The 13,919-nt window shown below is 50.6% G+C and overlaps 1 protein-coding gene across 1 annotated transcript in view; it reads right to left on the bottom strand.

The window, feature by feature from the left end:
- HIP1 (huntingtin interacting protein 1) overlaps nt 1-13,919 on the bottom strand; it is a 151,966-nt gene that overhangs the window by 45,523 nt on the left and 92,524 nt on the right. Inside the window, exons 2-4 of the mRNA XM_027041974.2 lie at nt 4,829-4,892; nt 2,086-2,228; nt 1,795-1,851 (exon numbers count right to left, since the gene is read on the bottom strand). Of these exons, the coding sequence (XP_026897775.1) occupies nt 1,795-1,851; nt 2,086-2,228; nt 4,829-4,892 (264 nt within the window). The remainder of the gene's footprint in view (nt 1-1,794; nt 1,852-2,085; nt 2,229-4,828; nt 4,893-13,919) is intronic.

Genomic DNA, 13,919 nt, shown 5'->3' on the forward strand with positions numbered 1-13,919 from the left:
GGGCATGTAGGGAAAATATTCTAAGGTTTTTGTGTTAACAGGAAACAGATAAAGACAGGAATTTTAGCTCTTGATAAACTAAATGTGTATTTTGTAATTATTGGAAAACATACCAAAAAAATAAAAAATAAAAGGAGAGTTTTTAAAAAATCTCCTAACTAGTAATGAGGGAAAAATGGAATGAGAAAAAAAAATACCCAATCAATCCAAAGAAGACAAGAAATGAAGAGAAAGAGAAACATAACACAAGGGGAAAATAGCACAAACTAAGATGGAAGATATAAATCTAACAATATCATGCATTATAATAAATGTAAATGGAGTAAATGTACAGTTAAAAGACAAAGACTGCTATCGTGAAGAAAAGCAACAACAAAAATCCAATGAAATGCTATTTATAAGGGACTTTTCTAAAACATAGAATATAGAAAAGTCAAAAGTTTTATTTATTTTTATTTTTAAAATTTTTTTTAAACGTTTATTTATTTTTGAGACAGAGAGAGACAGAGCATGAACGGGGGAGGGCCAGAGAGAGAGGGAGACACAGAATCCGAAACAGGCTCCAGGCTCTGAGCTGTCAGCACAGAGCCCGACGTGGGGCTCGAACTCACGGACCGTGAGATCGTGACCTGAGCCGAAGTTGGACGCTTAGCCGACTGAGCCACCCAGGCGCCCCTAGAAAAGTCAAAAGTTTTAAAAGGAAGGAAAAAGGCACATCAGGCAAATTCTAACAAAAAAGACCTAAGCTTCCCGTGTTTAGAGATGTAATAATAGAAAGCTCGCCAATATGCACTTGGGAGATCTGGGGACAACTCTCAGCTTTTTTTTTTTTTTTAAGTTTACTTATCTATTTTGAGAGAGAGAGAGAGAGAGAGAGAGAGAGAGCACGCACACGTGCACAAGTAGTAGAGGGGCAGAGACAGAGGGAGAATCCCAAGCAGGCTCCGCATTGTCAGTGCAGAGCCTGGTGAAGGGCTTGAACTCACAAACTGTGAGATCATGACCTGATCTGAAATCAAGAGTCAACTGAGTCACCTAGGTGCCCCCTCAGCTTTATTCAGGCTACCTAGCCTGTTATGTAGAAGAGCTGCTTCCGTCTCTGGGCCTGTATTCTTATCAGCAATGGGTGGACTGGATGACATAACATTCTGTGAGTGCAGACAGATACAGGTAAGAATTTGAAGGAAAGGGCTGGAGTTCTCAACCAGTGGGGGCAATGAGACAGATCAGAATCAACCCGGGAGAGGCTTCAAAATGCAGATTACACCCCATCTACACACATACTCCTTGGACAACAGAATCTAAAGGGATTCTGGTGTGTGTATAAAAACCTTCTTTTTCAATTGATGCTGATAACACCACCTACCTCCTCCTTCATCCTAAGGCACTGAGAATCCCTAGACAGGAAAGAAAAAGCCCTGGCATTAAGAATTGGGAATGCTGGTTCTCAATGTACTGTGACCTGCACAGGGCCATCAGAAGGAAAGACACAGGAACTATGGCAGTCACTGCTGAGGGATTCCAGTGCCTGGAGCACATTCTGATGTAAGCTTCCATTGGCAGGAGAAGCTCTCAGGCCCTAGAACTTCCCTACGGCTACCAGGGCCCCCGAGTAAGACTATGGATATCATGGTACTGTTTGGGGGCCATCTTTGACCCCTCTGTGATGCTCATGAGAGAAATTCTAAGCAAGTTGAAAGAGATAAATTCATTCCGGTCCGTAGTCCTTGTTCTATGGCCTCTGGGGAGGGGTAAGAAGGCGCAGGTGGCCCCCGGCTGCATCTCCAAACTCACCCACATCCTGCTCATGTCACTCAGTTCATTTTTGTATCTCAGAGAGTCCTTCAGGACCTGGAGAGGGAAGGGATCCGCCGATGAGAGACGAGAAGGCAAGGAGACAGAGGATGGCAGAAGATGGGGCTGGGGCAGGCAGGGAGGCTGACCAGACAGACAAGCCCTCCTCTCACCAGTAACCAAAAGGCCCTCAGGGCGGGAGTGGCCAGCGGCCCCTGTGCCCCAGGCGATCCCACTTTCCCCACATGGGCCCCGGGCTCCCTGGTCACCCCTGCAGCCCCAGGAACTCACGTTTGGGTGTCCATCTCGGAGGAGTTTGTGAAACACGTGGCAGAACTTCCAGCAGAGGACAGCGTTGCTAGAGAGGGGCAGCCGGTTGACAACAGACCAAAAGGTCTGTGCCCCTTTCTCATGGTGGGTGCCCAGGATGCACGGTGAGGGAGGGTCATGGAAAACAAAGGCACAGGCCCTGCCTCGGGCAGCCAATCCCTGGGGTGGAGGCTGCAACAGGCCACTAGCAACCTATCGCCGTACGACACTGTTACAATACCATTGACCACATTGGAAGCCTGTCCCCCAAAACCTAAAATGACTCGTACACCCCACCGCTTCTGCAAAGCTGCCTGGCCTCAACCAGGGATGCATTAATCTCCCAATACTCTGAATTCTCTGTATGTGGAATTCGTGAGCCCCTTTGGGCTCAGTAGGGGATGTCCACACTTCCTTTGTAATTGTTCGTTTAAATAGGCCTCACACACCCAATTCCTAGGCACCATCAACCCTCAAGTGCAGGTCTTTCCCCAGAACTACAGGCTTCTTTGTCAAAGCTTAGGTAAGAAGCAAGGTGCCAAGCAGGCCAGAAAAACTTGCCTCGGGTCAGGGAACTACATGACTCATCCAGAACACATGTTGTTTTGCTTCTGAGCTGGAAGGTATCATAAAGTTCCTTCCCCAGACTGAAATTTACATTTCGAGAGGGGATGAGCTTGAACACAGACTTCTGGGTCTAAGAAGCTGAAGTCAGCTTTTGGTCTTAGAGTGATTTCTGCAATGACTACAGTCTCCCCTCAAGTACAGCCCCCTCGGGCTAGACAGAAGCCAAGAGGAGCGGTAGATAGCTCCCAACCCCTCTGCAGAGAGCTAGCCAGCCACCCTGACTTTGAAAGAGGCAGGGAGACCTTTCTGTCCTTTGATTTCATAAGCATTTTAATGCACCCATTGCGTGTCAGGCACTATAAAAGGCACTCAGGGATATAAAAAAAAGTTAAGACTCAGTCGCCAGCCCTCTAGGAGCGGATGCCCCGGTGGGGGCGGGCACAGTTAGGCACCTAAGGATAAATGGTTGTCTGAACAGCATTTCTGACGTCAGACTTCCAAATGCTTATTCAATTGTTATTGAGGGTGGCTGACAGTCTTTAAAAAAAAATCAATAAAGAATAAAGGTTGTGTGATATCTTTAGGCTTTAAAACCCTACCCTATGGAATTACCCTTTCAATGTTTATCCACCTCTTAATGGTGAATCAGAGAGACTCACAGAATGTTACAGCTGGAACATTAGACGTTTCAAATCTTCTTTGGCCCAGGTCTTTCATGTGACAGACAAGGGGGCGAAGTCTCTTGGAGGCCCCCCCGCTGGACCCACTCGAGGCTCCAGAGCAAGCCAGACTGCTGTAGAGGAGGGATTCCAGAATCTCCTGGTGTCCCTTCCATCACCCCAGGCAGCCTTCCCGAGAGGGTGTGATGTGGCCCCGCCAGTCCCCCATCTGGAGCACACTAGTCTCTGAAAACTATCTCTCTCTTTATTTCCTGTCTCATTCGGACTGATCAGTATTTTTGGCAGGGTGGGGCCAGCAGTTGGGCCACTTATAATGAAGGCTTTTCTCGACTCAGTAGAGCAAGGGGACTGTGCCTTTGTGGGGATAAAAGGGCAAGGTCTACAAGGTCTCACTAGGCTCACTGTTGAGCCAGGCTTCTGAGGTACCTGGGCAAAGTTCTAGAGCCCCCATCCTGCAGCTAAACCCTAAATCCAACCAAAGTATCTCCCCGCCAAACACAAGCTGCGTTTCCGCCAGTAGGAGCAGCACGTGCTTTTAGCAACACTTCCCAGGGGCTTGACAGGTGTGGGGCATCGCACCGGCAGTCCGGGGCTTCTTCCGCCACCTTAAGGGGCTGAGGTGGGACGGCTTCAAGATGAGCGGTTTTGAGCTGACTGGCTGTGTCCCTGCCACCATGATGAGCCCAGGCAAGAAGGAGCTGTTCGTCCCAGCCTCCACTCGCCCCGAGCTGCACACACCAGCAGCCTCTCCTTTGGCCTTTGAGGATCAGCCCTCCAGCTCTTGGTCTCTATACCTCAAGGGCAGATCCCAAGGGACCCATCAGCCAGGATGCTGCCTGAGCTTCTCTCCGAAGACACGACCCATGATGGTAGTGGCCCAGGTCCAAACTTGGCGTGGGGGCCAGGAGGTGCGATTGGTGAGAACCTCCAAGCCACCAGCTCCCTAAGCCACCTTGGGTCCTTGTCTTCTTCACCCCTGCTGCCTTTGGGGTGAACTGGCCCACACAGGTGGATCTTATTTCCCTGGTGGAGCCCCTGCGCTTTCGTAAGGCCAACCATTGCAGCCGAGACCTTTTGCTTGGGTTTCATGATCAGAGAAGGGGAGGCGATCATGTTCCCAAGGGGGTGGTCAGTGTGGCCCTATGGGCCAAGTGCAGGGCCTGAAGTGCTTTGAGGACACAGGTGAAAAGTCACTCCTGTGGCCCGAGAAAATCTCTCAAAGGAAAGTAATGTCAAGGGACTTGGCAGTTCTGAGGAGCTCAAGTCCTAGGCCGGGCGGGGTCCTTGGGTCCCTTCATGATGAGCTGTGGTCTCGAAGGCCAGCTGCTGCCAACCGAGCTTCTCAAACCCTGCAGGAGGCCTGGCCGATGTGGGGGTTCCCCTTCCTGCAGCTGAGCAAGGACGCCTCGCCCTGACCTCAGTCCCCACAACTTGACCCTCCTTGGGGTCAGTCTTCCAAACAACATCCAAAAGGATATTTCTGGCGTGTTTTTCCTTTACAGCCACTTCCTGCGTATTAATGGCCTTATTGATGCTGACAGTCTGAAAAACAAAAGGGAGGGGGAGGGGAAAGGAGGCTGAGATGAATAAGCTTCTAGGGTGTCTGAGACCCTCCCAGGCGCCCCACCCCTTTCTCTCCCTCCAGTGACTCCTCCCCAGTGCTCTGAGGACCCCTCCGGGACCAGGGTCCGGGTTGGAGGAGGTGGGGCTGTGGGGGGCAGAGGTGGGCAACGCTCCCAGGCCAGCTGGCCCAGGCTGTCCTAAGGCAGCGGGCTTTGCTGCCTGGCATTGGCTGTGCCCAGCTGCTGTGCCCGCCTGCCACTCATTCACTCGATACAACAGCGTGGCAATTAAAGCCTGCACAAAGGGATGCTTTTCATCCCCCAGGGAAACATTATTTCTCCGGGAGCAGGAGGAAGAGGCACTGAGCTCAGGGAGCGGCTGCGGCCCAAAGGCCACCCAGCCGCCCCTCTCTCACCAGGAGAGCCTTCCACAGAGGCTTCCCTAGCCAGCCCAGGTCTGCGGCGGGGTCACTGGACCTTCTTGTTTTCCCACTCCTGGGCATCTTCCAACCCTAACCAAATTCCCTTTTATTTCCTTACTTACAAGGCATTAACAATACCCACTCCTTTCCAGTTGTGTTAAAAATCGTAACTCCCTTTGGAATTTAGCAAATCGTGTGTACCTGTGGATACAACTTACGGAAAGACGAAATGAGATCCTATCATGGAGGCTGCTTAAGTACAGTTCTTCTCCTTTTTCTGTTTTGCTGTGCTTTTCCATAGTTGGCATTTGACCCTAAGCCACGTTAACATGTTATGCATCACACACACACACACACACACACACCCCTCCCTACCAAAGGGGTTAATTCTGCCACTGTTCTATAGAAATGCGATCACCAAGCACAAGACTTTTCAACATCCTCCTTGTCTCACTTGAAAACATCTTATGAAAAATTCTCCAAGTGGCATGGTAAAATTCTAGCTCATTCTTTAAAGAGACAGTATAATATTTCATGGTGTGGGTGGGCATGATTTATACAAGCATTCCCGTGCTGGCAGGCCATCAAAAAACTTTTTTAACCACTGTAAACCATTTTAGTAAGCATGCTTATACATATTGATGCCTTCATTCCCAATGGGTAGATTTCCAGGAGTGGGATACACTGGGTCAAAGTGTTGTGATTTTTTTTTAAATCTGCCGTTATGGAAAGATCCAAACATAGACAAACATGGCCCCCACAGCCCCCAGTGTCAACCTTTATGAACTTGCAGCCAAATCCACTTCCTTATGGACCAGGGGTCACAAACATTTTCTGTAAGGGTCAGTTAGTGGGTATTTTAGGCTTTGTGGGCCACATGGCTCTCTGCTGAAAGTCCTCAATTTTGCAAAAGTTGGAGCACGAAAGGAGCCTCAGAGATACTAAACAAATACATAACCAAATGAGTGTGGCTGCGTTCCAAATAAAACTTTATGCACAAAAACCAGGCAGTGGTGGGGATTCGGCCAGTGCCTGTTAAGTATGCTGACCCTTGCTTTCTCCTGTCAGCCTCTGACGCCCTTGCTCTCTGGATTATCTGAAGTAAAATCCCAGGCATTATATCATTTCACTAGTAACAGTTCAGGATGAACCTCTTACGGAAAAAAGAAAAAAAAAAGAACAATTTAAAAATTAAACCGGGGCACCTGGGTGGCTCAGTCGGTTGAGCATCCGACTTGGGCTCAGGTCATGATCTCACAGCTCGTGAGTTCGAGCCCCGCCGCGGGCTCTGTGCTGACAGCTCAGAGTCTGGAGCCTGCTTCCAACTCTGTGTCTCATTCTCTCTCTCTGCCCCTCCTCCGCTTGTGCTCTGTCTCTCTCTGTGTCTCAAAAATAAATAAATGTAAAAAATTAAAAAAAAAATTTTAAATTAAACCATAATACTATTATCACACCTAAAGTTTTAAGGATGGGGGCGCTTGGGTGGCTCAGTCGGTTGAGTGTCCGACTTTGGCTCAGGTCGTGGTCTTGCAGGGTTGTGAGTTCGAGCCCACAGTGGGCTCTTTGCTGTCAGTGTGGAGCCCACTTCGGATCCTGTCTCCCTCTCTCTGTTCCTCCCCCCTGTCTCTCTCTCTCAAAAATAAATAAAAATTAAAAAAAAAATTTAAGGATAATTCCTTAATATCATGGTTAGTTAGGTGTTCAGGTTGCCCCGGTTGTGTGATAACAGGAAAACTTTCTCGAATTTCTTCTAATCAGGATCCAGATAAGCTTGCCATGTTGCATTCTGAAAAGACCTTAATGGTTCACATTCCCACTGACAATGTACAAAAGCATCCCCACCATCACCATTTTTGCTGGTCTTATGGGTATGGTGACGCTTCACTGTGACTGTATTTTGTATTTCACTGACTGCTAGTAAGTTCTGAGTGTTTCCTTACATGTGCTCATGGTTGTCTACTGCCTTAGTTTGTTTTTTAATTTTTTTAATGTTTATTTATTTTTGAGAGAGAGAGAGAAAGAGCGTGCACAAGCGGGAGGGGAACAGAGAGAGAGGGAGGTACATAATCCAAAGCAGACTCCAGGCTCTGAGCTGTCAGCACAGAGCCTGACGCGGGGCTAGAACTCACGAACTAGAACTCACGAACTCATGACCTGAGCCAAAGTCAGATGCTCAACCGACTGAGCCAACCAGGCGGCTCGACTGCCTTACATAGTTAAGTATGCTCACCTCAACTTTGACCGCTTCTGCGTGTACTTAAGGTTTTTCCTGCCCCTGGATTATACTGGTAGACTCCTACGTTTTCTTCTAAGTGTTTTAATTTTTTAAAAATTTTATTTATTTTGAGAGAATAAAAACACAAGCAGAGGAAGGGCAGAGACAGTAGGAGAGAGAGAATCCCAAGCAGGCTCTGCACTGCCAGTGCGGAGCCCGATGCGGAGCCTGAACCCACGAACCGTGAGATCGTGACCTGAGCCGAAACCAAGAGTCAGACGCTTAACCGACTGAGCCACCCAGGCGCCCCCACAAATACGTCTTTAAACCGTACTGACCAAATGCCCAAGCTCACGGTCACTATGAGTCTTGCTTGCAACAATAAGAAAACCCAACACCTTACAATTCCCTTAAAATAATATATCATGAGTCTGGAACTACAGATCCTGTATGTGTTTGTGTGTTGGCTGCACACCGCACATGTTCTGTGCTCTAAACATTGACAGGAGGCAGAAGCCCCTGGAAATCATGATACTGCTCCAAGAGGACACCGCTTAGAGGAAGAAGGTGGTGACCTGTCCCAGGTGCTGTAATTATCCCTGCAATTTACCTACTTCTCTCAGTTATGCCTCATTCGAACTCAGGGGCACCTATGACTGTTTCACAGGAAGGCCAAGCAGCTTGCCTGAGGTCATGCTATTCACTTCCAATCTTGGTCAGCTGGATCCCAGCCCTGAGCCATCGTGACAGCTCTGGACCGTGGAGGGGCTGTCTAGGTCAGGGTCACAGAGGACAGGCAACCAGAGCGCGCGCAGGCTGCGTGGCTGGAGGGCAGCACGGAGGCAGGGTGGGGACGGGGAGCCAGAGAGGGAGGCGGTGCTGGGTGCCGGTGGGGAAGCGGCAGGGGTGTGAAGGCCACAGGCAGAAGAGGATGGAACCTGGAGGTAGGGAGACGCAGGAGGAAGCTAGTGACAACAGAGAAATGAGGGAGTAAAGCCTCGGCCAAAATGACAGAAATTAAAATGCCAAGAGCCCAGTGGAAGGTGGGCTCTAAAAACAGGACTGGCCGATAGGAGCTCCCAGGTACAGGGGACACAGCAGGGGGAGCATCGAAGATGCTGCAGAGGAGGGCACCTTTGGGGTGAGAAACAGTCATTTTTAAAAGAAGGAGGACGTGAACCAGAAACAGCAGTGGTTATAATCATCAAGTTACTAGCTAATGAGTTACAAGCTAATGAGTGTTTGCTCCCAGGCCCCGTGCTAATAATAAACATTTTGTGTTAATTATCTTATTAAAATCTCCTAATTCTATAGCCTCCAAGTAGGTGAATATTAGTATTAACCGCCCCCATTTCACAGATGAGGAAACCACGGCCAAGTAGGTTGCCCAAGGCCACTCCAATGAGTGGAGTGAGAACCAGACTCTGAGACTCTGCTGAGAACCAGACTCTGCGATGTGGCTCTAGCTCAGCCCCTGAGTCACCATCCCCATAGTAGACATGGTCCTCCACATCAGGAACACAGAATCAGAATCCAAATGCTTTCCACAGTAACATTTCCCAATATGCAACCCAGTAGGTACCGAAGAGATTTCCTATATTTAGATCTAACTCTCCGGCACAGGGGAAGCAGGATTCAAATCAGCCCTTGTGAAATAAATTAGGTGTTTTATTTGCCTGCTAACTTACTGTAAGTGACACTACGATGTGATTGGTCAAAATGCAAATCTGAGCTCTGGCTGTATGAAAAGGAGTATAGTGTTCAGAATGAGGGAGGGGACGGTTCCAACTCTATGCAGGATCAATTCACACATAAAACACTACTCAGCGGCACCTGGGTGGCTCAGTCGGTTAAGGGTCTGACTCTTGATCTCAGCTCAGGTCACGAGCTCAGACTGGTGAGATTGAGCAGCTCATCAGGCTGTACGTTGACAATGCGGAGCCTGCTTGAGATTCTCTGTCTCCCTCTCTCTGTCCTTCCCCCACTCTTAAGTGTGCACTCTCTCTCTCCCTCTTTCTCAAAAATAAATAAACTTAAAAAAAAAAAGGAAAGCGTGGAACAATTTCCATGTGCACATATAGTCGCAGCCCCCAGTATGAGTCCAGGACACTGACCAAGGGCCCAGCCTGGCGCTGGGCTGTGGAATGAAGTTTCTGCCCAAACCAACAGCTCCCTGACCTCCGCAAGCCCTGCCTGCCCCTGTGGAGGCTGCCCCGGCCCCTTCACTTGCAGCTCACTGGAGTTTTCCATAACTGTGGCCCACATGCCCCAAGTTCCCCGACCAATGCTTCCCTAACATACAAGTGCCCCAGAGAGCCCGGCCCACGGCTGTAGGCAGGCCACCTGGTTTCTGAGCCAGAGATTTATTGGGCTCGTTGGCAGGGCTGAGCCTCAGCATTCCGGGCTCATAATGGCAGGCTGTGGGTCCTCCGGGGTCCTTGGAACGTCGGACACCAGGATGTTTCCAGGACAGAAGTTCCCAGCTACGACGACGACTTTCCTGTAGTTCTGTAAAATTTTATGCCACACATGCTCTACTTCCTTCTACGTTCCAAATTCTGCCCGTCTTCCCAGGGCAGACCAAACTTTACCGTCCTTTAGACCAGCCAGGCCACTCTGGCCAATAAGTTCTTTCCAACCTTCTTCTTGAATTCCAATTTTTCTTAGAGTTTGACACTTGGTATGTTGTCTCACCTCCCCACCGAGATTAAACTCCCGAGGGCAAGGACCTGCCTTCTTCCCTCGAGGGCCCACAGCTGCTAAGGCAGGTGCAGAGTCTTAATAAACCATTAAGTGATTAAGGAGTAGATTGCTTCCCAGGCTCCCCCTCTAAAAAGCACCAGGTACGCAATGATTCATGGTTCCTTGAGAAAATCTTTTCCCTTTCCCTCCCCTCCCCAGACTCTCCCTGCAAGAAATCATCAGGAACCAGGTGATGCCTACGGGGACCCTCCCAGGACAGAGAGTGAGAAGTCGGGGTTCGATTTCTCACCTCCGGTCTAGGTTAGAGAACGTCCTCTGAGAACAGGCTGTACTCCAGATTTCCCTGGAGTCACACAAGACCTGCGACCACGCAGAGTCCCCCCTGAAAGAGCAGCATTGTGCACTGCTTCCTGGCCCAGCTGGCCCGTGGGTCCCGAGCTGGTTCCGGAGAGCCAATTATCAGCAGGCACTGCAGGAAGGGGTACATTCTCCCAAGCGCCTCCTTCTTGTCCAGCCCCTTCCTCTGCTCCTTTAGGGTAGCCTCGGCCGGGCTGCACCCAATGGAAAACCGTGGGGCCTTGCTGCTGTGGGAAGCGGGGCCTGGGCTCAGCCTCTGGGGGCCAGCTAGGCACTGTCCGGCCACGCACACAGCTCCTGGCAGGGGCCCCGTGCTTGGGCTGCCAAGGCTGGGCTGGCTCGCAAAGGTTCCATGGCGGGGCCAGGCAGAGAAGATGTGGCAGGGTCGGGGCGGCAGGTCCCAAAGCAAGGGACTGGAGGGGCCCCTGCCCGGCGCCACATGGACGGAAATGTGAGACCAGGCGGGGCAGCAGAAGGGGAAAGCAGAAAGTGAGATAGAAGGAAGGCAGAGAAAGTAAATGCCATGAGCACGTGGGGTGCAGGTAGCTGAGCAAAGTTACAGCTGGTGGCCGCCAGTGGCCTGGGGACGGGCTGGGAGCTGGTGACACCTTACAGTGTGCTTCCTCTCATCTGGTTTGGAGTCTGAGGGAAACAGACCAGAGGAAGGGGGCTTTTCACACCTGCAAGTTGGTCTCAGGTCTCATCCTTCCCCCCAACCAGACTGCACCCCTGAGATGGCCTCCACGAACTGGGCTCAGCCAACACAGGGCTGGGAGAACCTTCTTCCCAGTGGCCGATTCCTCTGGGGAGGACCAGGCTGGTGATGGGTGAGGAGAGGGTAAGACACCGGGGACGCACGGAGCGCAGGAGGGCACTGCAGCAGTCACGGGAGAGGGGGGCACAGCTTGAGTTCATGGCCGGGACGCGGAGCCTGAGCCAGGGCGGCAGGGTTCAGAACCCAGGTGAGGTCATGAGAGCCCGGGGGAAGGACGATCAAGGTGCAGAAGATGAAACGTGGCTTTCCGCACTGGGTGCCTTCGCACTAAGAATGCATGGTGTCCCACATCAAGTCTTTTTAAATCTTCTCTGGATCAGAAAGAATAGTAGCACGGTCATCATTGCTGTCAGCAGAGCTGGCCCAGAGCGCTGCGCTCAGGAGATTTGCGTCTGATCCTCCCCTTCAGCCCTGGAAGGCGGGGAATCTGAGCCCACATTTTCCGAGTCGAGTTGTCCAAAGTAGCACAGGCAACAGCAGGTGGGGCCAGGATTCCAACCCAGTTTGGCTCCCCACACTGTGCCCCCGTCAGCAGCCTGCCTCTCGCCTCCCACCCCTGACACCCGGTCCCCTGGTTTCTTTGGTGGCTCGTCCCCAGATCTCTATCCACTTGCCCTCCCTCCTTAATGATCTCAACTAAGCCCGTGGCTTTGCACTCCCAACTTCCGCCAGCACGCCCACCCGTGTATTTCTCTCCCCGTGTCCCTCCGAGTCCTCCTTAATGAGCCTTTGCCTCTGAGTTTCCATCCAGACATCGACCATTGGGCCCTTCCCACCCCCTGGCCCCTCTGCTTCTCTCCACTCCTCTGCCTCCTCCGCAGCCCAAACCACTAGGATGTCCCCACTGGGCCACTGAGATAGGGTCCCCACCGTACCGGCCCTTCCCAAGCTGCTCTGCACCCAGCAACCAGAGTGATCTGTATGAACGAGCATGAGGTCACACCCCCGCTCAGAACTGGTCACTGTGTGCACACGGAATGAAGTCCGTGCTTTCATGCAGCCCCACTCGGTCCAACCACACTGCTGTCTTTTTGTTCCTTCAGCATTTCTAAGTCTTTCTGTCGCTGACGCTCCTCATGCCTGGAAGCTCTTCCATCTGCAAGGCTGGCTTTTCCTCCCTCTCCAGGCTGTTCAAATGTCACCTCCTAGGCGGCCCATCTAATCTACGGCATCTCCCCACCCCTTGTCCTGCAGTATCTCTTTACCAAGATTAACCACCCTGGTTATTTCCTGTAGAAGCCCTTATCACAAGCTGAAATTCCCTTGTTTGTTCATTCGCTTGGTGTCTTTCCCCACCTGCCAGTGATCTCCGTGAGGGCAGGGACCATGTTATCTGGCCGTTTCCCCCATGAGCACACATACTATGCCTGGTACCCAGACGAACTGATGGATGAAGGCCTTGTCTGCTCAGATCTCTCCAAGCAGACCTCCTTGTCAGTGCTCCCTACCGTGTGCACTCCCCTCTCCTGCCTAGGATGCCCCATCTTCTCCTTCCTCCAAGTTCCTCACAGTTCTTAAGTCAAAAATCTTGCTGGGGGGGGGGGGGGGAGGGGAGCACCCGGGTGGCTCAGTTGGTTGAGCGTCTGACTCTTGGTTTTGGCTCAGGTCATGATCCTGGGGTGGTGGGGTGGTGGGATTGAGCCCCATGTCTGGGTCCACACCGATCGTGAAGCCTGTTTCAGATTCTCAATCTCTTTCTCTCCCCTGCCAACCTTCGGCCCCTCCCTCACTCCCCGACCTGCTCTTTCTCAAAAAAAAAAAAAAAAAATTCTTGCTGATAGTTACATAGAAGCTGCCCTAACTAATGATATCCAGTTACTTGTTCTTATTATCGTCTAGTACTTAGCTAGGCTCTATATAACTAAATACTTCCACTCATTTCCTTGTTTTTATACAAGGTTATTTGTTATGAACAGAATTGTGTACCCCCCAAATTTGTAAGTTGAAGTCGTAACCTCCAATGTGACGGTATCTGGAGATGAGGGCTTTTGGGAGGTGATTAGGGTTATATGAACTCGTGAGAATGGGCTCCTCATGATGAAATCGGTGCCCTTATGGGGGTGCCTGGGTGGCTCAGTCCACTGAGTGTCTGACTTTGGCTCAGGTCATGATCTCACAGTTTGTGAATTTGAGCCCCACGTCGGGCTCGAGGCTGTCAGCACAGAGCCTGCTTCGATCCTCTGTCCTCCTTTCTCTCTGCCCCTTCCCAACTTCCTCTCTCTCTCTCAAAAACAAATAAAACATTAAAAAACGGAGAGAGAGACACCAGAGCATCTTTGCTTTCTCTCATTTTCTTTCTCTCCACCATGTGAGGACAGAACAAGAATGCAGCCGTCTACAAGTCACAGGGAGAGCCCTCTCCAGGGATCTGAATCAGCAGGCACCTAATCTCTAGAACTGTGAAAAATAAATTCCTGTTATTTAAGCCACTCAGTCTATGGCATTTTATCATGGCAGCCCAGACAGACTATGACAGTATTTTTTTTTTCTTTTTAGTATTTTGTGTGTCTTCTCTGTATCACAACCTGGGGGGTA

Source organism: Acinonyx jubatus, chromosome E3 (genome assembly GCF_027475565.1).
Source record: "Acinonyx jubatus isolate Ajub_Pintada_27869175 chromosome E3, VMU_Ajub_asm_v1.0, whole genome shotgun sequence".
Lineage (NCBI taxonomy): Eukaryota > Metazoa > Chordata > Mammalia > Carnivora > Felidae > Acinonyx > Acinonyx jubatus.